The following is a 25,156-nucleotide window of genomic DNA, read 5'->3' as shown; positions in this document are numbered from 1 at the left end:
CGGACCTAAAACGGACCTAAAACGCAGGTGCGTTTTTGGTGCGTTTTTTAACACAGGTGCACTCTTAAGAAATTTCTTAAGAAATTTCTTAAGAAAAATCATTTTTCTAGTGTGAACATAGCCTAAAGCTTCTGCCTCCGGAGGCCACACAAAGTATTACACTTAAAAGTGTAAAGCCCCTCCCCTTCTGCCTATACACCCCCCGTGCATCACGGGCTCCTCAGTTTTTATGCTTTGTGCGAAGGAGGCTGACATCCACGCATAGCTCCACATCTTAGTCAGCAGCAGCTGCTGACTATGTCGGATGGAAGAAAAGAGGGCCCATAACAGGGCCCCCAGCATGCTCCCTTCTCACCCCACTCTAGTCGGCGGTGTTGTTAAGGTTGAGGTACCCATTGCGGGTACATAGGCAGGAGCCACATGCTGTTTTCCTTCCCCATCCCTTAATGGGCTCTGGGTGAAGTGGGATCCTAATCGGTCTCCAGGCACAGGGGACCGTGCTCCCTCCGCAGCCCCTGTGGAATCTGCTGGACAGGAGCCGGGTATCGTCAGGGACAAGGCCCTGCTACTTTGAGGTACTCTGTGTCCCCGTGGGGACCGCGCATGGAGCGCTTGTGCCATATACACTGCAGCACTGCTGGGTGTGTTAGTGCGCCGGGGACTACCGCGCCGGCCGCGCTTATATGCCGGCCGCGCTTATAACTTTAGTCCCCGGCTTTTGCGGCCTAGTATCGCATATTCCCGCCCCCAGGCCTGTCAGTCAGGGGAAGGGCGGGACGCTGTACAGGACGTCAGCGCTGAGGGCTGGAGCATACTCTGTATCCTCCTCCCCCCTCATTCAGCACAGTGGGGCTCCAGATTCCCGCACTTTCTAGAGCACGCCCACAGCCCCCTCCTCCCCACAGAACGCCGGCAGCCATTCCTGTCAGCACTTCTAACGCTGGAGAGGAGAGACAACAGGCTCTGGGAGGCTCAGGCAGGGAATCTGGTGATCACACAACCGCTTTTTAGCGGTCGGTAAGCAGCACCTGGGTGCTGGCCCCACTGAGTGCCGGAGTGTACATATATATATATGCTTATATGCTATACATTTACACTGTACGGTCGCACTGTTGATTTTTGGATATATACCCTCCTGGATTGTACTCAGAGGAGACAACAGCATGTCGTCCGCAAAAAGCAAGGGTGCCAAAGCACAGGCTTACTTTGCAACCTGTACTTCATGTGCGGCTATACTACCGGCAGGTTCCACTGACCCTCATTGTGTGCAATGCTCGGCCCCTGTGGCACTTACTCAGCCGGAGCCTCTGCTACTGGTGGCCCAGGTGGAACCACCTGCTACCACTGTCCAGGTGACAGGGACGGAGTTTGCAGTATTTGCTGACAAACTGTCTGAGAGTATGGATAAATGGTCTGCTAGGATACTTGAAGCCTTACAGTCCAGACCGGTGACTCAGGCCCCGGGCACTGTTCAATCATTGACCTCAGGCCCCCCTCAATTGGAGCAGCAAAGTGCTCCTGGGGTGACCCATGGATCCCGGGGTGAGGTCTCTGACATGGACCGCAGTCCCAGGCCGCCTAAGCGGGCTCGCTGGGAAATTCACTCGACTTCATCACACTATTCAGGGTCTCAGCAGGAGGACTCTCTGGATGATGAAGCGGAGGTAGCAGATCAGGATTCTGATCCTGAGACCGCTCTCAACCTGGATACACCTGATGGTGACGCCATAGTGAATGACCTTATAGCAACCATCAATCAGGTGTTGGATATTTCTCCACCAGCTCCTACAATTGAGGAGTCAGCTTCTCAGCAGGAGAAATTCCGTTTCAGGTCTCCCAAGCGTACATTGAGTATGTTTCTGGATCACTCTGACTTCAGAGAGGCAGTCCAGAAACACCGAGCTTGTCCAGATAAGCGTTTTTCCAAGCGCCTTAAGGATACACGTTATCCCTTCCCCCCTGACGTTGTCAAGGGCTGGGCTCAGTGTCCTAAGGTGGATCCTCCTGTCTCCAGACTGGCGGCTAGATCCATAGTTGCAGTGGAAGATGGGGCTTCACTCAAGGATGCCACTGACAGACAGATGGAGCTATGGTTGAAATCCATCTATGAAGCTATCGGCGCGTCTTTTGCTCCAGCATTCGCAGCCGTCTGGGCACTCCAAGCTATCTCAGCTTGTCATGCGCAGATTAATGCAGTCACACGTACATCTGCTCCGCAAGTGGTGTCCTTAACCTCTCAGGCGTCGGCGTTTGCGTCCTACGCCATTAATGCTGTCCTGGACTCTACGAGCCGTACGGCGGTAGCATCCGCCAATTCGGTGGCAGTCCGCAGGGCCATGTGGCTACGTGAATGGAAGGCAGACTCCGCTTCCAAAAAGTTCTTAACCGGTTTGCCATTTTCTGGCGACCGCCTGTTTGGTGAGCGATTGGATGAAATCATTAAACAATCCAAGGGAAAGGACTCATCCTTACCCCAGTCCAAACCAAACAGACCTCAACCACGGAAGGTACAATCGAGGTTTCGGTCCTTTCGGCCCGCGGGAAGGTCTCAGTTCTCCTCGTCCAAAAGGCCTCAAAAGGATCAGAGGAACTCCGATTCATGGCGGTCTAAGTCACGTCCTAAAAAGACCGCCGGAGGAACCGCTCCCAAGGCGGCCGCCTCATGACTCTCGGCCTCCTCACACCGCATCCTCGGTCGGTGGCAGGCTTTCCCGCTTTTGCGACGCCTGGCTGCCACAGGTAAAAGACCGATGGGTGAGAGACATTCTATCCCACGGTTACAGGATAGAGTTCAGCTCTCGTCCTCCGACTCGATTTTTCAGAACATCTCCGCCCCCCGAGAGAGCCGATGCTCTTCTTCAGGCGGTGTGCACTCTGAAGGCGGAAGGAGTGGTGATCACTGTTCCTCTTCAGCAACAGGGTCACGGTTTTTACTCCAACTTGTTTGTGGTACCGAAAAAGGACGGATCCTTCGGTCCTGTTCTGGACCTAAAACTGCTCAACAAACACGTAAAAACCAGGCGGTTCCGGATGGAATCGCTCCGCTCCGTCATCGCCTCAATGTCCCAAGGAGACTTCCTGGCATCAATCGACATCAAAGATGCTTATCTCCACGTACCGATTGCACCAGAGCATCAGCGCTTACTGCGTTTCGCCATAGGAGACGAACACCTTCAGTTCGTGGCACTGCCTTTCGGCCTGGCGACAGCCCCACGGGTCTTCACCAAGGTCATGGCAGCAGTGGTAGCAGTCCTACACTCTCAGGGACACTCGGTGATCCCTTACTTAGACGATCTGCTGGTCAAGGCACCCTCTCAAGTGGCATGCCAACACAGCCTGAACATTGCTCTGGAGACTCTCCAGAGTTTCGGGTGGATCATCAATTTTCCAAAGTCAAATCTGACACCGGCCCAATCACTGACATATCTTGGCATGGAGTTTCATACTCTCTCAGCGATAGTGAAGCTTCCGCTGGACAAACAGCGTTCACTACAGACAGGGGTGCAATCTCTCCTTCAAGGCCAGTCACACCCCCTGAGGCGCCTCATGCACTTCCTAGGGAAGATGGTAGCAGCAATGGAGGCAGTTCCTTTTGCGCAGTTTCATCTGCGTCCACTTCAATGGGACATTCTCCGCAAATGGGACGGGAAGTCGACGTCCCTCGACAGGAACGTCTCCCTTTCACGGGCAGCCAAGGCTTCCCTTCAGTGGTGGCTTCTCCCCAATTCTCTGTCGAAGGGGAAATCCTTCCTTCCCCCATCATGGGCTGTGGTCACGACGGACGCGAGCCTGTCAGGGTGGGGAGCGGTCTTTCTCCACCACAGGGCTCAGGGAACCTGGACTCCGACAGAGTCCTCCCTTCAGATCAATGTTCTGGAGATAAGGGCAGTGTATCTTGCCCTAAAGGCGTTCCAGCCGTGGCTGGAAGGCAAGCAGATCCGAATTCAGTCGGACAACTCCACAGCGGTGGCATACATCAACCACCAAGGGGGAACACGCAGTCGTCAAGCCTTCCAGGAAGTCCGGCGGATTCTGATGTGGGTGGAAGCCACGGCCTCCACCATATCCGCAGTTCACATCCCGGGCGTAGAAAACTGGGAAGCAGACTTTCTCAGTCGCCAGGGCATGGACGCAGGGGAATGGTCCCTTCACCCGGACGTGTTTCAGGAGATCTGTTGCCGCTGGGGGATGCCGGACGTCGACCTAATGGCGTCCCGGCACAACAACAAGGTCCCAACATTCATGGCACGGTCTCAAGATCACAGAGCTCTGGCGGCAGACGCCTTAGTTCAGGATTGGTCGCAGTTTCAACTCCCTTATGTGTTTCCTCCTCTGGCACTGTTGCCCAGAGTGTTACGCAAGATCAGGTCCGACTGCCGCCGCGCCATACTCGTCGCTCCAGACTGGCCGAGGAGGTCGTGGTACCCGGATCTGTGGCATCTCACGGTGGGCCAACCGTGGGCACTACCAGACCGACCAGACTTGCTGTCTCAAGGGCCGTTTTTCCATCTGAATTCTGCGGCCCTCAACCTGACTGTGTGGCCATTGAGTCCTGGATCCTAGCGTCTTCAGGATTATCTCAAGAGGTCATTGCCACTATGAGACAGGCTAGGAAACCAACGTCCGTCAAGATCTACCACAGGACGTGGAGGATATTCCTATCTTGGTGCTCTGATCAGGGTTTTTCTCCCTGGCCATTTGCCTTGCCCACTTTTCTTTCCTTCCTTCAATCCGGATTGAAAAAAGGTTTGTCGCTCGGCTCTCTTAAGGGACAAGTCTCAGCGCTCTGTGTTTTTTCAGAAGCGCCTGGCCAGACTTCCAAAGGTACGCACGTTCCTGCAGGGGGTTTGTCACATAGTCCCTCCTTACAAGCGGCCGTTAGAACCCTGGGATCTGAACAGGGTGCTGATGGCTCTTCAGAAACCACCTTTCGAGCCAATGAGGGATATTTCTCTCTCACGCCTTTCGCAGAAAGTGGTCTTCCTGGTAGCAGTCACATCACTTCGGAGAGTGTCTGAGCTAGCGGCGCTGTCATGCAAAGCCCCTTTCCTGGTGTTTCACCAGGACAAGGTGGTTCTGCGTCCGGTTCCGGAATTTCTCCCTAAGGTGGTATCCCCTTTTCATCTCAATCAGGATATCTCCTTACCCTCTTTTTGTCCTCATCCAGTTCACCAGTGTGAAAAGGACTTGCACTTGTTAGATCTGGTGAGAGCACTCAGACTCTACATTTCTCGTACGGCGCCCCTGCGCTGCTCGGATGCACTCTTTGTCCTTGTCGCTGGCCAGCGTAAAGGGTCACAGGCTTCCAAATCAACCCTGGCTCGGTGGATCAAGGAACCAATTCTCGAAGCTTACCGATCTTCTGGGCTTCCGGTTCCCTCAGGGCTGAAAGCCCATTCTACCAGAGCCGTGGGTGCGTCCTGGGCTTTGCGGCACCAGGCTACGGCTCAGCAGGTGTGTCAGGCGGCTACCTGGTCGAGCCTGCACACTTTCACGAAACACTATCGGGTGCATACCTATGCTTCGGCGGATGCCAGCCTAGGTAGGCAAGTCCTTCAGGCGGCGGTTGCCCACCTGTAGGAAAGGGCCGTTTTACGGCTCTATTACGAGGTATTATTTTACCCACCCAGGGACTGCTTTTGGACGTCCCAATTGTCTGGGTCTCCCAATGGAGCGACAAAGAAGGGAATTTTGTTTACTTACCGTAAATTCCTTTTCTTCTAGCTCCAATTGGGAGACCCAGCACCCGCCCCTGTTCCCTTCGGGCTGTTGTTCTTTGTGTACACATGTTGTTCATGTTGAATGGTTTCAGTTCTCCGAAATTCCTTCGGATTGAATTTACTTTAAACCAATTTATAACTTTTCCTCCTTCTTGCTTTTGCACCAAAACTGAGGAGCCCGTGATGCACGGGGGGTGTATAGGCAGAAGGGGAGGGGCTTTACACTTTTAAGTGTAATACTTTGTGTGGCCTCCGGAGGCAGAAGCTATACACCCAATTGTCTGGGTCTCCCAATTGGAGCTAGAAGAAAAGGAATTTACGGTAAGTAAACAAAATTCCCTTCTTTCCTGCCAAGACCTGCAGGAACACCCTTAGTTTTTTTATTTTAACATTTACCACTGATATTGCCATAGTTGGGTAGCTGGTCTAAGTCTAAGCTGTTACCCATTCTCTCAGATTGAGCTGCTATGTGCACATGTTAAGTAATTCTGCACCGTTTCTGCATCTCTTGGCAGGAAAAACAGCGTAAAATAGGCACGTAGTTGATGCATTTTTAAATTCGTGTTGGTGCAAGTTTTTCTCATTAGAATGGGCCACGTCCGCAGCAAAAACGCTGAAAGAATGAACATGCTGCACGGAGAAAATAACGTGAGAATGGCTCCAGGATTCTCATTCACTTTCTTTGTCGCTCCATTGGGAGACCCAGACAATTGGGATGTCCAAAAGCAATCCCTGGGTGGGTAACAGAATACCTCGATAAAAAGAGCCGGAACCGGCCCCCTCTTACAGGTGGGCAATTGCCGCCTGAAGGACTCGCCTACCTAGGCTAGCCTCTGCCGAAGCATAGGCATGCACCTGATAGTGTTTTGTGAAGGTGTGCAGACTCGACCAGGTAGCCGCCTGACACACCTGCTGAGCAGTAGCCTGGTGCCGCAAAGCCCAGGACGCGCCTACGGCCCTGGTAGAATGGGCTTTAAGCCCTGAAGGAATCTGAAGCCCCAATGAACGGTAGGCTTCAAGAATCGGTTCCTTGATCCACCTAGCCAAGGTTGACTTGGAAGCCTGAGACCCCTTACGCTGGCCAGCGACAAGGACAAAGAGCGCATCCGAACGGCGCAGGGGCGCCGTGCGAGAAATGTAGATTCTGAGTGCTCTCACGACAATTGGGTGTATAGCTTCTGCCTCCGGAGGCCACACAAAGTATTACACTTTAAAAAGTGTAACCCCTCCCCTCTGCTATACACCCTCCCGTGCATCACGGGCTCATGAGTTTTATGCTTTGTGTTGAAGGAGGCACACATGCACACAATGCTCCACATTTTAGTCAGCAGCAGCTGCTGATTATATCGGATGGAAGAAAAGAGGGCCCCTAACAGGGCCCCCGGCATGCTCCCTTCTCACCCCACTGAGTCGGCGGTGCTGTTAAGGTTGAGGTACCCATTGCGGGTACACAGGCAGGAGCCACATGCCGTTTTCCTTCCCCATCCCTTAGGGGCTCTGGGGAAGTGGGATCCTAACCGGTCATCCAGCCACTGGGACCGGGCTCCCTCCGCAGCCCCTGGGGGAATCTGCTGGACAGGAGACGGAGTATCGTCAGGGACATGGCCCTGCATCTACAGGTACTCTGTGTCCCCGTTGGGACGGTGCATGAAGCACCTTGGCCTCAGACGCAGCTGCGACTGCGGTGTGATTTTTTTTTTTTTTTTTTTTTTTTTTTGTCTGGGACTACCGCGCCGACCGTGCCTGTTTGTCGGCCGCGGTTTTTTACTTTAGTCCCCGGCTTTTGCGGCCTAGTGGGTTAAACTCCCGCCCCTGAGCCTGCCAGTCAGGGAGAAAGGCGGGACGGTCGGTATGATGCCGACAGTGAGGGCTGGAGCACACTTCGCTGTCCTCCGCCCCCCTCACTGATCACTATGGGCCACCAGGTTCCCGCACTTTTGCGGTTCCGCCCACGGCTCTCTCCTCCCCTCGGAACGCCGGCAGCCATTGTTATAATTCTGCCGGTGGAGGATCTCAGAATCTGCTCCACTGCTCTGGGAGAGGGGGATCCTAACCGGTCGCCATGCACTGGGACCGGGCTCCATCCGCAGCCCCTGGGGGATTCTGACGGACAGGAGACTGGACATCATCAGGGACAGAGCCCTGCATCATAAGGTACTCTGTGTCCCCTGAGGGACGGTGCATGCAGCATCTGTGTTACAAATGCCGCAGCGGTTGCTGAGTGGTTTGTGAGACTGGGACTACCGCGCCGACCGCGCCATGTTTGTCGGCCGCGTTTTTTAAATTTAGTCTCCGGCTCTTGCGGCCTAGTACCATATACCCGTTCTCGGGCCTGCCAGTCAGGGGTAACGACGGGACGGCCGACTGGACGTCGGCAGGGAGGGCTGGAGCATACGTTGGTATCCTCCTTCCCCCTCACTGAGCACTGTGGGGCACCAGTTTTCAGGCGCTGACCCCCCTTGGTGCCGCAGTGTGTGTGTATATATATATATATATATATATATATATATATATATGTGTTTATTTATATGGTATATGATCTCACTGTTCGGCAGCATTATTTGCTTTTGGCTGTATACCCTCACTGATTACTCTGCGGACGACATGCTGTTGTCTGCTCTTAAAGAATAAGGGTGCCAAGGCACTGGCTTATTTTACAACCTGTACCTCTTGTGCGGCTATATTACAGGCAGGGTCCACATACCCTCATTGTGTACAATGCTTGGCCCCGAGGGCACTCACTCAGCCGGAGCCTCCGGCACTGGTGGGACCCTCGGCCAGGTGGTACCGCCGGTTTCCACTGCACAGATGACAGGGACAGAGTTTGCATGTTGGAATCAGCAAATCTCTGAGTAGCTTTCACATTCCAGGACTCAGTCTATGGACAGAGGGTCTGCTAAGATACTGGAAGCCTTGCAGTCCAGACCGATAACACAGGGCCAGGGAGCTGTGAGTTCATCGCTCCCGGGTCCCTCTGGGTCGGTACAACAAGGGGCTCCTGGGGTAACACCCAGATCCCATGGTGAGAACTCCGTCACGGACCGCGGCCTCTGATAGGCTAAGCGGGCCCGCTGGGAACCTTCCCCGACTTCATCAGGAGTGCGTGTTTCGATCACTCTAACTCCAGAGGGGCCGTCCAGAAGCACAGAACTTTACGGACAAGCGCTTACTAAGCGCCTTATTGACACGCGTTACCCTTTTCCCCCCTGACGTTGTTAAGGGTTGGGCTCAGTGTCACAGGGTGGATTCTCCAGTCTCTAGGCTGGCGGCTAGATCCGTAGTATTAGTGGCAGATGCCATCTCTCACGAATGCCACTGACAGGCAAATAAAGCTTATGATGAAATCCATCTATGAAGCCATAGTCGCATCTTTTGCTCCAGCCTTCGCAGCCGTGAGGGCACTCCAAGCTATCTCAGCTTCTCTGGCTGAGATTATTGCGGTTGCACATACCTCTGCCCCGCAGGTTGTGTCCTTCACTTCTCAGGCGTAGGTTTTTTCGTTCTACGCCATGAACGCCGTTCCTGGACTCTGCGAGCCGTACAGCGGTAGCATCCACCAATTCGGTGGCAGTCTGCAGGGCCATGTGGCTACGTGAATGGAAGGCAGGCTCTGCTTCCAAGAAGTTCTTAACCGGTTTGCCATTTTCTGGCGACCGTTTGTTTGGCGAGCAATTGGATGAAGTTCCTAGACAGTCCAAGGGAAAGGTCTCGTCCTTGCCCCAGTCCAAAGGTTTCGGTCATTTCGGTCCTCAGCAAAGTTCAGTTCCTCCACGTCCAACAGGTCAGAGGAGGGCTAGAGGAACTCTTCTGCATGGCGGTCTAAGTCACAAGGCGGCTTCCTCATGACTTCGGCCTCACCAAGACCGCGTCCTCGGTCGGTAGCAGGCTCTCCCGCTTTTGCGACGCCTGGTGGCCACATGTCCAAGACCGATGGGTGAGAGACATTCTGTCTCACGGTTACAGGATAGAGCTCTGCTCTCGTCCTCCGACTCGTTTCTTCAAAACATCTCCGCCCCCCGAGCGAGCCGATGCACTTTTTCAGGCGGTGAACACTCTGAAGCCTCGATGTCACAAGGAGACTTCCTAGCATCAATTGACATCAAGGATGCTTATCTCCATGTGCCGATCGCACCCGAGCTTCAACGCTTTCTGCGTTTCGCCATCAGGGACGAACACTTCAGTTCGTGGCACTGCCATTCGGCCTGGCGACAGCCCCACGGGTCTTCACCAAGGTCATGGCAGCAGTGGTGGCGGTCCTACACTCTCAGGGCCACTCGGTGATCACTTACCTAGACGATCTTCTAGTCAAGACACCCTCCTGGGTGGCATGTCAACACAACCTGACCATTGCTCTGGAGACTCTCCAGGGGTTCGGGTGGCTCATCAAATTTCCAAGGTCAAAACTGACACCGACCCAATCACTGACTTGCCTCGGGATGGAGTTTCATACTCTCTCAGCGATAGTGAAGCTTCCGCTGCATAGTCAGCGTTCACTACAGACAGGGGTGCAATCTCTCCTTCGGGCCCAGTCACCCCTTGAGGCGCCTAATGCACTTTCTAAGGATGATGGTGGCAGCAAGGGAGGCAGTTCCCTTGCGCAGTTTCGTCTGCGTCCGATTCTATCGGACACCGCAAATGGGACAGGAGGTCGACGTCCCTAGACAAGAACGTCTCTTTCCCTTGCAGCAAAACCTCTCTTCAGTGGTGTCTTCTTTCCACTTCCTGGGCGAAGGAAAAATCCTTCCGGCCCCCAGCTGAGGCTGTGGTCACGACGGACGCGAGTCTGTCAGGGTGGGGAGCGGTCTTCCTCCACCACTCGGCTCAGGGAACCTGGACTCCGACAGAGTCCTCCCTTCAGATCAATGTTCTGGAGATAAGAGCAGTGGATCTAGCCCTAAAGGTGTTCCAGCGGTGGCTGGAGGGCAGGCAGATCCGAATTCAGTCGGACAACGCCACGGCGGTTGCGTACATCAACCACCAGGGCGGCACACGCGCAGTCGTCAAGCCTTCCGAGCAGTTCGGCGGATTCGGCTGTGGGCGGAAGCCACAGCCTCCACCATCTCCGCAGTTCACATCCCGGGCGTAGAAAACTGGGAAGCAGATTTTCTCAGTCGCCAGGGCATGGACGCAGGGGAATGGTATCTTCACCCGGACGTGTTCTAGAGATCTGTTGCCGCTGGGGAACGCCGGACGTCGATCTAATGGCGTCTCGGCACAACAACAAAGTCCCGGCATTCATGGCTCGGTCCAAGGATCACAGAGCTCTGGCGGCAGACGCGCTAGTTCACGACTGGTCGCAGTTTCGACTGCCTTATGTTTTTCCTCCTCTGGCACTACTGCCCAGAGTGTTACGCAAGATCAGGTCAGACTGTCGCCGCGCCATCCTCGTCGCTCCAGACTGGCCGAGGTGATCGTGGTACCCGGATCTGTGGCACCTCACGGTGGGTCAACCGTGGGCACTCCCAGACCGACCAGACTTGCTGCCTCAAGGGCCATATTTCCTTCGGAATTCTGCGGCTCTAAACCTGACTGTGTGGCCATTGAGTCCTGGCTCCTAGCGTCATCAGGGATATCTCCAGAGGTCATTGCCACCATGAGACAGGCCAGGAAACCAACGTCCGCCAAGATCTATCACAGGACTTGGAGGATCTTCTTATCCTGGTGCTCTGATCAGGGTTTTACTCCCTGGCCGTTTGCCTTGCCCACTTTTCTTTCTTTCCTTCAATCCGGAATGGACAAGGGCTTGTCTCTCGGCTCTCTCAAGGGACAAGTATCGGCGCTTTCCGGTCCCACCTTACAAGCGTCCGTTAACACCCTCGGATCTTAACAGGGTGCTGACGACTCTTCAGAAGCCACTTTTCGAGCCGATGCGGGATCTCTCTATCTCGCCTTTCGCAAAGGGTGGCCTTCCTAGTGGCAGTCACATCACTCAGAAGAGTGTCTCAGCTAGCAGCGCTGTCATGCAAAGCCCCCTTCCTGGTGTTTCACCAGGATAGGGTGGTTCTACGTCCGGTCCCGGACTTTCTCCCTAAGGTATCCCCGTTTCATCTCAATCAGGATATCGTCTTACCCTCTTTGGGTCCGCATCCAGTTCACCAATGTGAAAAGGATTTGCATTTATTAGATCTGGTGAGAGCACTCCGGCTCTACATTTCTCGCACGGCGCCCCTGCGCTGGTCTGATGCGCTCTTGTCCTTATCGCGGGCCAGAGTAAGGGATTTCAGGTTTTCAAGTCAACCTTGGCTCGGTGGATCAAGGAACCGATTCTTGAAGCCTACCGTTCTTTTAGGCTTCCGATTCCTGCAGGGCTGAAGGCCCACTCTACCAGAGCCGTCGGTGTCCTGGGCATTGCGACACCAGGCTACGGCTCGGCAGGTGTGTCAGGCGGCTACCTGGTCGAGTCTGCACACTCTCACGAAACACTTTCAGGTGCATGCCGATGATTCGGCAGATGCCAGCCTAGGTAGGCGACTCCTTCAGGCGGCAGTTGCCCACCTGTAAGAGGGGGCCGTTTTTCGGCTCTTTTTATCGAGGTATTCTTTTACCCACCCAGGGATTGCTTTTGGACATCCCAATTGTCTGGGTCTCCCAATGGAGCGACAAAGAAGAAGGGAATTTTGTTTACTTACCGTAAATTCCTTTTCTTCTAGCTCCTATTGGGAGACCCAGCACCCGCCCCTGTTCCCTTTGGGCTGTTGTTCTTTTGTGTACACATGTTGTTCATGTTCATTGTTCTTTGGTTCATGGTTCAGTTCTCTGAACATCCTTCGGATTGAATTTACCTTAGACCAATTTATAAGTTTCCTCCTTCCTGCTTTGGCACCAAAACTGATGAGCCCGTGATGCACGGGAGGGTGTATAGCAGAGGGGAGGGGTTACACTTTTTAAAGTGTAATACTTTGTGTGGCCTCCGGAGGCAGAAGCTATACACCCAATTGTCTGGGTCTCCCAATAGGAGATAGAAGAAAAGGAATTTACGGTAAGTAAACAAAATTCCCTTCTTTGCTGGCATTATGAAACCCGTTAGGTTTTGTGACAACAACATGCAGAAAAAATGCAACAAAACCGCAACGTGCACAGGCCCAAAGCGGGTACAGAAGACTTCACTGTCCAGTGTGATGAGACCATACGCTGAGGTTACAGCGTTAACAGCAAAGCCATAATATCCACATGTCCAGTGGATTTCTAACAATAGGAATAAGCCTTGGCTCTACCCAGCAGCTTCTTGTCGTGTCTTAGTTTCTACAATTTGTTTTTTTGTTTTAGGGAAGCCTAAAGAGATGCTTAGAAAACCAGGTTTTGCACTACAACAAGACAGAGTTCCAAGAAAACCCATATCGTTTGTTTCGAGAGGAAAGACTACTGTTTGGTGTGGCCGGCTATCAGTAGACACTACTCCTATGCACGCGGCACCCATTTTTAGCTCCGTACCTAGTCGGGAGATTCCGGTGCAGAGGAACCCAACCATTGCCAACAGGTGAGAACATATAGACTAAATAAACAGCCCATGGCTTGTGAAGTGCAAAACAAATTCTACACTTTTCAGATGGCTTGATATATTAAACTGCAATTGAACACTCAGTTCTTGAATTGGATGTGTTTAAAAGCCTTCAGAATAGGAAAGGGGCATGTCATGGTCGCTTAGATTCACTCAAATTGTAATGGTTAGATTGCACAAGGGTGGGGGAAAGAGGGCAAGTCAGCGAGAGAGTAAGTTCCAGCTGGGAAACCTTGGGATGAAATGTCCCCTTATGACATAGGACTTATAACAATGACCACTATAGACAGGATAATCCACCTTGTCACAATGTGAAAGATGTTCAGGATTACTTTTAAGGGATTTCCTACTATGAGACAACACCTTCCTAAATGCTAGTGTCCCGTGTAAATTAAAAACACATGTACTCCTCGGATTGTCACCATTCTAGCAACGTCAGCTCTGTATCTCCCGGCGCTCTCACTTCTGACAGTCGATCACTGCCCGCAACGCAAGTGCAATGCTTGTTTTGAATAATTTAATGATTTGACTCGCGTGTGTGATGCGATTGAGATGCATATTTCCTGCAACATCTTAACACAATTAAGTCGATTACATATGTGTCAGATAATTAACCTTTGGAAATGTGATGTCACATTCATCTGTTGAATAATGAATGAGCGAAGTTACTGCCACACGCGCAAATTGGAACGCTGGTGTGCGTGTGTGATCCTTCTTTAAACACGCTTCCATAGGGAATCATTGAGAAAAATGGTGTGAGAAACTCGCAAAAAAGCAGCATGCTGCGATTTTGTTGGTTTTTTTTTGTTTTTTTTTTTTTTTTTCCTCAGTTCGATTTGGACTGAGAAAAAAATCGCTAATGTGAGCTGAATCATTCACTAACATGTGTCCGATTCCAATGCGAGATTTTCTCGCATTGCACTACTGCGAGAAACTCGCAAGTGAGAAGCCGGCCTAATGGGAATCTGTCAGCAGGTTTTTTGCTATGTAATCTGTAGACAACATGCTGTAAGGGTTAACACAGATTTCAGTGATGCCTCACTGTGTGCAGTTGTTTACCTGCAATGTTTGTTTTTTACTTCAGACGATTATCATTGCTGGATTTGGTCAGCTCCCCTGGTACACCCCTTGCTGTGATTAGCAGCTCACTGTCTATAGACATTGTATATATAGAGAGCCTGGTGTGGGCGGGGGCAGCTTTCTGAACTCTGCTGTATTGCTAAATCTAAAAACAGATTCATCCAGTAAACTGAAAGGATAGGTCCCCAACTCCAGTCCTCAAGGCCCACCAACAGTGCATGTTTTCAGGGTTTCCTTAGTATTGCACAGGTGATAATTTAATCACCTGCATAGGTGATCAGTCCAACACCCATGCAATGCTAAGGAAATCCTAAAAACATGCACTGTTGGTGGCCCTTGAGGACTGAAGTTGGGGAACTCTGCGATAGAGCATCAATCTAGTTATAGTGGGACAACCCTTTTAATTTATTTTTTTAGATGCTTGATGTTAATGTGTCCAGCTTGCTTTTAGGTTTTTAATTTTTCCCGAGTCTGAGATATGTTGTTAATGTGTTATCGTGGAGGTTGGGGGCGTTTTGACTAGTGAAAGCTATTTTCTGCGGGGCCTGTGTTCTGTCCTGTATCCAGTTAAACAATCCACAGATGCCTCGGTAGCAGTTTTGTTAATGCGTGGCTCGCAGACTCCTGTCTCTTTTAGCTGATGCTTGCCTTACTAGACTGGTTTGGCCGCACATTTGCTTAAATCATCTGTTTTCGCCCTGTGTTTGTCACATCCCATAGCCGCGATGACTATCATGTGCTTTTATTGTCGATTTGTGCAGTAATCCCTATGGAGAAATTTGTGGCGATCTGTCTCTTATCATTGAAAGTAATGAATACCAACTGATTGCACGTCACGCCTCTCACAAAGAGGTTTTAGTGGGTCGGCAGAACGTAGCCACTGAATGCAGATTTCTCTCTCTGATACTTTGTCTGGCTTCAGGCGTTTAGTTTGTGTAGTGTAAGCAGAACAATTCAGGAATATAAGATTGATTTCTATTCATATATGGGGATTCAACTTTTCTCCTCTGAACAGGCCTGAAAAGAGAGTCAGTCTTCCACCCCGTTTCCAGAAAGAAGCCAACCAGTATACAGTGCAGCACCCTGCCGCAGATTCTAATGGTAGGAAAACTGCAAGGTTTTTTTATTTTATTTTATTATTCCCTTTTACAGCTTGTCCCTTTTTTATTTATATAAAAATCATTAATAATTTTGCAAATACGTTATTGTATTTGGTACTTATCATTGATTGAAGGAAATGTCATTCAGTACGACTGTGCATTGTACAGAGGTGTGTTCCAGCTCCCTGCACTCTGCACTTGTTTCTATCTATTTTTTCTATCTATCCATCTATTCTAGCTATCAATTATCCTCAAAAATAGCTAAATACCTCAAAAGACCCCTCAATGGAGTAATAGAAAATAGCAACGGGGCAAAACAGAAAAAAATATATAGTCCTAAAATATAACTTTTAATAAGTGTACCTTAAGAAGTGAATAACTCACTGCATAAAATCGTGAATTTAAAAAAATGAACCACTGGGCCTCAAAGCTCAAGTGGCCCCATCTAGTACATTAGGCACATCAAAACAGAGCATACCATGATAAACACACTGAGGTTAAACCAAGTGGTTAAAAATATCCACAACACAAAGATGGGAAGAACACCCTCAATAATGATGTATGGGTTCCAAATGATGGGACTCTGTAATAATACTGCACCAGACCCTTTCAGAATCAAGGATATCACCCTTAGACAGTTTAGTGATGAATCCTGCTTAGAAAAGAAAAGGAATGGTCTTACCGTGACTCAATGGGCATATCTGCATAAGACAGGTCTAGAGCTCCAATGTGGTGACCAATATATGGACTAAATAAATGCCACCAAATGGCTCATGGGAGGATGTGAAGTCGTTTGAATATTGAGCTATTTGGTGGTATTTATTTAGGATTCATCACTAAACTGTCTAAGGCTATGTGCGCACTTACCGGATTTTGCCGCGGATTTGCTGCATGTTTCGCTGCAGAAAATGTTCATAACATCTCTGCAGTGAATCACCAGCAAATCCTATGGAGAAAAAAAATCCTGTGCGCACTGGGCGGAATTTGACAGCTGCATGTTTTGCTGCGGGAATCCCGCGGCAAAAACAAGTGCATGTCACTTCTTTTCCGCACATCGCTGCGGGATTTCACTCCATTGACTCCAATGTTAATCATGAAATCCCGCAGGGAATAACGCAGGCAGCAAATTCTGTGCGGTTCACTGCGTTTTCCTGCGTTATTCCCTCCGGTATTTCGCGGTTTACCTCCCGTAATGTACATCGCCTGTCTGCGGTTTGCAGGGAAGTGATGTCATTACAGGAAGAGGAAGCCGTGCAGAGAGTAAACACACACAGATCACACACACACACAGACGTCACAGACACAGAACACATAGACACAGACACATAGAACACACATAGAAAGAAAACGGAAATATAGAAAACAAAGAACGTGGGCTCCGCTGTATATTTACCGTCCAGCCGAGGTAAGCACACAGCGGCGGCCCGGTATTCTCAGGCTGGGGAGGGAGAGGGGCAGGGGTAATGTCCCCCGCCTCACTCCCTCCTCCCGCAGCCGAGAATATCAGCCGCAGCTGCCCCGGTACTTTCGCATGCATTATGCGGCAGCACCGGTGTGTCCCCCAGGCTCTTCCTGCCGCCGTGTAGCAGTGGCGGTCAGGGTAATACAAGGGGTTAATGATGGTGGGGGACCACCGCCATTAACTCCAGGCTTGATCATGGCAGCATCTATGTGACAGCTGACATGATCAACCCGTAAGTAAAGTGAAAAAACACACACACCGAAAAATCCTTTATTTTAAATAAAACAAACAAGCCTCGTTCACCATTTTATTAACCCCTCCCGTACCAAAGCTCCGGCGTAATCCACAGCTCCGGCGTAATCCACAGGTCCTGCGCTGCTTACATCCAGCCGCGACTGTCACAGACACAGCGCTGAATGAAAACAGCAGAGGTAATTACCGGTCATTTCCCACGGCTGGTAATGTGAACTCACTGCCGACCTTGGGAAATGCAGCGATCTGTCCTCTATCTATCTATCTACTATCTCAGAATTAAATGACTTTTTTTTTTTTTTCTTTTTTTCAATGTGCTTTATTGCATTGAATGCAATAAAGCACATCCCAACCCGCACGCGGCAAAACCGCGGCAATACCGCGAACAATACCGCGGTGAAACCGCGGCAAACCGCATGCGGTTTTCGGGTGCGGTTTGCCGCGGTTTTTTACCGCGGGTGCGGTAATCTTTAAGAGTATGCGGAATTTTCTCAAGAAAATTCAATTTCCCAGTGCGCACATAGCCTTATGGTGATATCCTGGATTCTGGAACCCCATACATCATTATTGAAGGTGCTCTTCCCATCTTTGTGTTGTGGATATTTTTAACCACTTGGTTTAACCTCAGTGTGTTTATCATGGTATGCTCTGTTTTGATGTGCCTAATGTACTAGATGGGGCCACTTGAGATTTGAGGCCCACTGATTCATTTTTGAAATTCACGATTTTATGCAGTGAGTTATTCACTTCTTAAAGCTACGCTTATTAAACGTTATATTTTAGGACTATATATTTTTTCTGTTTTGCCCCTGTTGCTATTTTCTATCATATTTTTTCTCCTTTAACCCCTTAACGACTGCGGGCAATAATATTACATCCCTGCAGTCAGTGTTATTGCCCACCAGGGGGGTCCACGCGCGTCAGCTGATTTTGTACAGGCACGAGTGGAATCGCTATCCACCTGTACCTGTTAACCCCTTAAATGGCGCTGTCAAAATGGGACAGCGCCATTTTAATGGTGATTGTGGTAGATGTATACTTAGTGGCCTCCACCGGAAGTCATGTGACGTGATCACGTGGATCCGATGGTAGCACAGGGTCATGTGAATGACTCAGGTCCTGTAACAATCAGCTGAGTACTGCAGGTATCAAGAGATGAGCATTTCTCCCGATCTGAGCAGTGCTGCTCTGATCGGGAGAAAAGACTGAGCGATCAGACTGCTGATCCTTATAGCCCCCTAGGGGGATTAGTAAAATAAAAAGAAAAAAAAACCTAAGTTCAAATCACCCCCCCCCTTTCGCCCCATTGAAAAATTAAAGGGTTAAAAAAATTAAATATACACACATTTGGTATCTCTGCATTTAGAAATGCCCGATCTATCAAAATATAAAATAAATTCATCTAATCAGTAAACATGTAGCATCAAACGCCAAAATTGCGTTTGTTGGTCGCCACAAATTTTGCGTAAAATGCAATAACAGGCGATCAAAACGTAGCATTTGTGCAAAAATGGTACCGTTAAAAATATCCGCCCAAGATGCAAAAAATAAGCAGTCACTGAGCCACATATCTCATAAAATGAGAACGCTGTGGAAAATGGCGTCAAAAAGTGCGCCAGTTCTTTGGACAAACTTTAGATTTTTTTTTTTTTTTTTTAACCCCTTAATAAAAGTAAACCTATACATGTTTGGTGTCTGCAAACTCGCAGGCATCACACCCACACTTCAGTTTTACCATATAGTGAACACAGTGACTAAACTATCTCAAAACCAGTCATGCAATCGCACTTTTTTTTTTTGCTATTTTTCCACATTTGGAATTTTGTTTGCCATTTTCTAGTACACTATATGGGAAAACTTTTATGGTTTCTTTTAAAAATACAACTCGTCCCGCAAAAAAAATAGCCGTCCTATGACAAGATAGACATAAAAATATAAAAGTAACGGCTCTCAGGCCCGTTTCACACGTCAGTGAAAAAAAGACGTTCTTCACTGACGTGTTAAACACGCACATGTCCCTCCGTGTGCCGAGATTCACGGCACACGTGGGTTGTCTAAGTACAATACGGGCTCCGTTCTCCGTGGCCCGTGATTGCACATAGAGATTAACTCACCTGTGCCCGCTCTGCATGGTGCTGAACGCTCCCGCGGTGCAGCATCCGGCCGGCGCTGACCCCCGCAGCAGCTGCTTCCAGGTCGGCTGTGTCGTGCATTCATGAATATGCACGACAATGATGAGCCGGCTCAGAAGCAGCAGACAGCACAGGCTGCAGAGAGCGTCGCTGGAGCCGGGTGAGTAAAAATGATATTTATTTTATATGCACGTTTTTTTTCTGGCACGTGTTTCACGGATCACACCACTGCGTGGTCCATGGGACATAAGTGATGCCAGAAAAAAATGGACATGTCTCCGTGCGGCAATCACGGACATGCGGGTACTCCGCACGGAGACACGTTCAGTGAAATATCACTGATGTGTGAGCAGACCCATTGATTAGAATGGGTCTGCGTATGTCAGTGATTCTGGTACGTAGAAAAAAAGCACAAACGTACCAGAATCACTGACGTGTGAAACAAGCCTTAGAAGAAGGGGAAAACAAAACCCAAAAAATCGGCTGGGGGTGAAGGGGTTAAATGCATTAACAAAAACTCACCATCATTACAAGCATATAATTTTTTTTTATATTTCCAGGCTCTTTGTGACAAGGTGTAGTTTTGGTTGCAGATTGTGTGCAGAAAAAAATAGAGTGCGCATATAGCCTTACTTGGGCTGCAGCACTGATTAGTCTTCTCAAAGTTGAACTTATCCTGTGGAGTCACTTTTTCTTTATCGTTCCTATGGGAGACCCAGACCATGGGTGTTTAGCTTCTGCCTCCGGAGGACCGGAGGACACACAAAGTACTACACTTAAAAGTGTAGCTCCTCCCTCTGAGCTTATACACCCCCTGGTGAGCCAGTCTCAGCCAGTTTATCGCTTTGTGTTCAGGAGGCATACATCCACACATGCATTCTCATATGATTTTTTTTGTTTTTTGGAAAGAGATTGAAGAAATACGGGTCCACGTCTGGACTCCCGGCATGTCCCTTCTCACCCCACTGTGTCGGCGGTGTTGTTAAGGTTGATTTCCAAGGCTGGAGCCTTACATGCCGTGCTCCTTCACCATCCCTCCTGGGCTCTGGCTTGAAGTGGGAGCCAGCACGGTCTCCATGCCTGGCAGGACACCGGTCTCCATCCACAGCCCGTTGAGGATCTTGTTGGACCGGAGCACTCATCCCCAGGGACCTGGCCCTGCGTCTCAGCAGCTAAGTACCTGAGACGTTTGTGTTGGGGGTCCCTGTTCTTTATTGTATGGGGAGAGTATGCTGTATATGTTTATTTTGACATTTCCGGTGGGTTCTCTAGCTTTCGCCCGAGAACCGCGCCGATGGTGCCTGCGCGTCGGCCTCGCCGCTTAAATTTAGGCCCCGGCTTTGCCGGAGGCCTAGTTGCTGTTAACTTCCCTCGCATGTCACTCATGCAAGAGGGACAGGCACGGCTCCTCCCGGCGGCCGTTCTGCACAGGGGAGGGACACTCCCCACTGCTGGGGCGTGTCTCCTCTCCTGCAGGTCTATGGCCCTCCAGTTCCCGCTCCTCTACAGGAACGCCCCCTAGTCCCGCCCCCTCTCTTCGCTCCGGCGGCCATTTCTCAGGCAGAGTTCACTCTGCGCTGTGCCTGTCTGCACTCTGCATCCCTGCTGAGGTGCTGTGCATTGGGGGTCCGGGCTTCGGGATCTGGAGGGCACACAACACCGCTTCCAGCGGTCTGGTAAGCCACAGCCGGTCTCCGGTTGTGCACCTCTGTATATTCTCCCTGGGGTTCATTCTCTTGCAAAGCCCCCACTCCAGCAGCATGTCTCACACAAGGAGCAAGGCTCCAAAGCTTTATTCTGTATGCACTGCATGTAAGCTCCTGCTGCCTGAGCCGAGCACCTGTCCACATTGTGATGTTTGCTCTAACTTTGCGGTGCCACAGCCTGGAGTCTCACCCCCAGTGGTCTCTCAGGCTGCTTCTGTACCTGTGGCTGAACCCCTGGCCTGGGTAGAGTCCTTTTCTAGGTCCATATCCCAGTCATTTGCTGAGTCCATGGGACTTTTGTCCAGGACTTTGATGAATATACATCAGCCCTCCTCACAGGGTGCCTCTAATACTCTTGCCAGAGGATCCCTATCCTCTGACCTCCGTCCATCAGAGCTCACAGAGGATTCATCATCAGGTCCCAGACCCCGTCCTTCTAAGAGAAGGCGCAGGGTTTCCTCCCCCTCCTCATCCCGCGGCTCTGACTCAAGAGCTGACTCTCAAGATGAGGAGGATGCCCTCACAGGGGGCTCGGAGGCTATGTACCCCATGGATCTCTCAGAGGGTGACTCAGATCTTAGTGACTTGATTGCTTCTATTAATTCTGTACTGGATCTCAACCCGCCAGTCTCAGAGGAGCAACCCTCTCTGGCAGAAAAGCATCAGTTTACCTCGCCTAAGAGAGTGAAGAGTGTGTTCTTTAACCACTCCAGTTTTCAGACCGCTGTGACCAAACCCAGGGCCTGTCCTGACAAACGCTTTCCAAAGCGTGGTTCTGATGACCGTTTTCCCTTTCCACCTGAGGTGGTCAAGGAGTGGTCGCACTCCCCAAAGGTAGACCCCCCGGTGTCTAGGCTCTCAGCCCGGACCGTTGTGTCAGTGGCTGACGGCACCTCACTTAAGGATTTCACTGACCGTCAGATTGACCTTCTGGCCAAATCTGTGTATGAAGCTGCGGGGGCCGCTTTTTCCCCGACTTTTGCAGCAGTGTGGGCTCTCAAAGCCATCTCTGCTTACCTAGAGGAGATGCATTCCCTCACCAAGGAATCTATGCCTGAGATGGTTACCTTAACTTCTCAGGCTTCAGCTTTTTCATCTTATGCCATGTCTGCCATGCTAGAGGCTTCTCACCGCACTGCGGTGGCTTCAGCTAATTCCCTTGTTATCCGCAGGATCTTGTGGCTTTGAGAGTGGAAGGCAGATGCTGCTTCCAAGAAGGTTCTTGCTGGGCTCCCTTTTGCTGGTTCCCGGCTGTTCGGTGAACAGCTGGATGAAATTATTAAGGAAGCTACTAGCGGGAAGAGTACTTCCATGTCACAAACCAAGACCAGGAAACCCGCCCAGGGTAGGAATCAATCGAGGTTTCGTTCCTTTCGTTCCTCCAACTGGTCGTCCTCTAAGCCCTCCGCCTCGTCCGCTTACTCAGCTAAGGATCCGAAATCCAACTGGCGCCCAAAAGCGCATCCACAGAAGACCGCAGGAGGTCCTGCCACTAAGGCAGCCTCCTCATGACTCTCTGCCCGCTCCAGCCACGTCCTTAGTCGGTGGCAGGCTCTCCCACTTTGGCGACGCTTGGTTAAAACAAGTCTCCGAGCAGTGGGTGAGAGATATCATATCTCACGGCTACAGGATAGAATTCTCTTCCAGCCCGCCAAACAGAATTTTTCTCTCAACTCCCCCCTGCTCCAAGGCCGCCGCCTTCTCACAGGCCGTGGCATCCCTGCAGGCAAGCGGAGTGATTGTACCAGTGCCCACTCGGGAACGGTTCAGAGGTTTTTACTCAAACCTCTTCCTAGTTCCCAAAAAGGACGGTACCTTCCGGCCCATCCTGGATCTCAAGCTTCTCAACAAGCATGTTCGGGTGCGGCATTTTCGCATGGAGTCTCTGCGATCAGTCATTGCCTCAATGACCCAAGGGGATTTCCTGGCGTCCATCGACATCAGAGATGCCTATCTACATGTGCCAATCGCAGTTTCACACCAGCGTTGGTTACGTTTTGCCATAGGAGAGGATCATTTCCAATTCGTGGCTCTCCCCTTCGGGTTAGCCACAGCCCCTCAGGTATTCACCAAGGTCATGGCGGCAGTGATTGCGGTCCTGCACCTCCAGGGGTTGGCAGTGCTTCCTTACCTGGACGACCTTCTAGTCAAGCCTCCATCCAGCGCAGACTGTCAGCGGAGTGTCTCGCTCACTCTCGCCACTCTAGCCCAATTCGGGTGGCTTGTCAATCTTCCCAAATCCACTCTGACTCCGACCCAGAGTCTCACGTACCTAGGGATGCAGTTCGAGACTTTGCCGGCACTTGTGAAGTTGCCCTTAATCAAACAGCAGTCTCTCCAGCTAGCGGTGCGCTCTCTGCTGCGGCCCCGCCGTTATACCCTCAGGCGCCTGATGCAGGTGCTGGGTCAAATGGTGGCGTCCATGGAGGCTGTTCCCTTTGCCCAGTTCCATCTGCGCCCTCTGCAGCTGGACATTCTCCGCTGTTGGGACAAGCGGCCTTCCTCCTTACAGGGGTTAGTGGCTCTGTCGCCACGGACCAGGAGCTCTCTTCAGTGGTGGCTTCGGCCCCTCTCCCTGTCCCAAGGGCGCTCCTTCCTGGCCCCGTCCTGGGTGATTCTCACCACGGATGCCAGTCTATCCGGCTGGGGAGCGGTATATCTCCAACACAGAACACAGGGCACTTGGACTCCGTCCGAGTCAGCCCTTTCAATCAATGTGCTGGAAACCAGAGCCGTGTTTCTAGCTCTCCTAGCTTTTCACCACTTGTTGGCGGGCAGGCACATTCGAGTCCAGTCAGACAACGCAACAGCGGTTGCCTACATCAATCACCAAGGCGGGACACGCAGCCGCCTGGCAATGATGGAGGTACAACGCATCCTTCAATGGGCGGAGGACTCCAAGTCCACCATATCCGCAGTCCACATCCCAGGCGTGGAAAACTGGGAGGCAGATTATCTCAGCCGTCAATGCGTGGACGGTGGCGAGTGGTCCCTGCACCCGGCAGTGTTTGTCAATCTGCCGCAAATGGGGCACTCCGGACGTGGACCTAATGGCATCCCGTCACAACAACAAGGTTCCTGTTTACGTGGCTCGCTCCCACGATCCTCAGGCCTTCGCCGCGGACGCTCTGGTTCAAGACTGGTCCCAGTTTCGTCTGTCCTACGTGTTTCCCCCTCTAGCTCTCTTGCCCAGAGTCCTGCGCAAGATCAGAATGGAGGGCCGTCGAGTCATCCTCATTGCACCGGACTGGCCCAGGCGAGCTTGGTATCTGGACCTGCTCCAACTGTCCGTAGAGATGCCGTGGCATCTTCCGGACCGTTCAGACCTACTCTCGCAAGGTCCGTTTTTCCGCCCGAATTCTGCGGCCCTCAAATTGACGGCGTGGCTCTTGAGTCCTGGATTTTGACGACTTCCGGTATTCCTCCTGAGGTCATCTCCACTATGACTCGGGCCCGTAAGTCTTCCTCCGCCAAGATCTATCACAGGACTTGGAAAATTTTCCTGTCCTGGTGTCGCTCTTCCGGCCATACTCCTTGGCCATTCTCTTTGCCGACCCTTCTGTCTTTTCTACAGTCCGGTCTGCAGCTAGGACTGTCCCTCAACTCTCTCAAGGGACAAGTCTCAGTTCTGTCAGTACTGTTCCAGCGGCGTCTCGCCCGGCTGGCTCAGGTCCGCACCTTCATGCAAGGCGCGTCTCACATCATTCCGCCTTATCGGTGGCCCTTGGATCCCTGGGACCTTAACTTGGTCCTCACGGTATTGCAGAAACCCCCTTTTGAGTCTCTTAGGGAGGTTCCTTTGTATCGTCTTTCTCAGAAAGTGGCCTTTCTAGTTGCCATAACTTCTCTCAGGAGAGTCTCTGATTTGGCTGCGCTCTCCTCGGAGTCACCTTTTTTAGTCTTTCATCAAGACAAGGTGGTTCTCCGTCCGACTCCGGACTTTCTTCCTAAGGTGGTCTCTCCTTTCCACCTTAACCAGGACATTTCCTTACCTTCCTTCTGTCCGGCCCCTGTTCATCACTTTGAAAAAGCGCTGCATACTCTAGATCTGGTGCGTGCTCTCCGGATTTATGTATCTCGCACCGCTGCGCTTAGGCGGTGCACCTCTCTTTTTGTGCTAACCTCAGGGCGGCGTAAGGGTCTCCCTGCTTCTAAGCCGACCTTGGCCCGTTGGATTAGATCGACCATTTCGGACGCCTACCAGAG

General features: G+C 51.1%; 1 protein-coding gene across 1 annotated transcript in view; it reads left to right on the top strand.

Annotated features, from left to right (window-relative positions):
* The window catches only part of TDRD7 (tudor domain containing 7), a 168,829-nt gene that overhangs the window by 14,292 nt on the left and 129,381 nt on the right, over positions 1 to 25,156 (top strand). Inside the window, exons 4-5 of the mRNA XM_075316121.1 lie at positions 12,987 to 13,197; positions 15,314 to 15,399. Coding sequence (XP_075172236.1) covers positions 12,987 to 13,197; positions 15,314 to 15,399 — 297 coding nt within the window. The remainder of the gene's footprint in view (positions 1 to 12,986; positions 13,198 to 15,313; positions 15,400 to 25,156) is intronic.

Source organism: Anomaloglossus baeobatrachus, chromosome 1 (assembly GCF_048569485.1).
Source record: "Anomaloglossus baeobatrachus isolate aAnoBae1 chromosome 1, aAnoBae1.hap1, whole genome shotgun sequence".
Taxonomy (NCBI): Eukaryota; Metazoa; Chordata; class Amphibia; order Anura; family Aromobatidae; genus Anomaloglossus; species Anomaloglossus baeobatrachus.
Note: the sequence above shows the minus strand (reverse complement) of the source record. Positions and strands in the feature narration are given on the sequence as shown.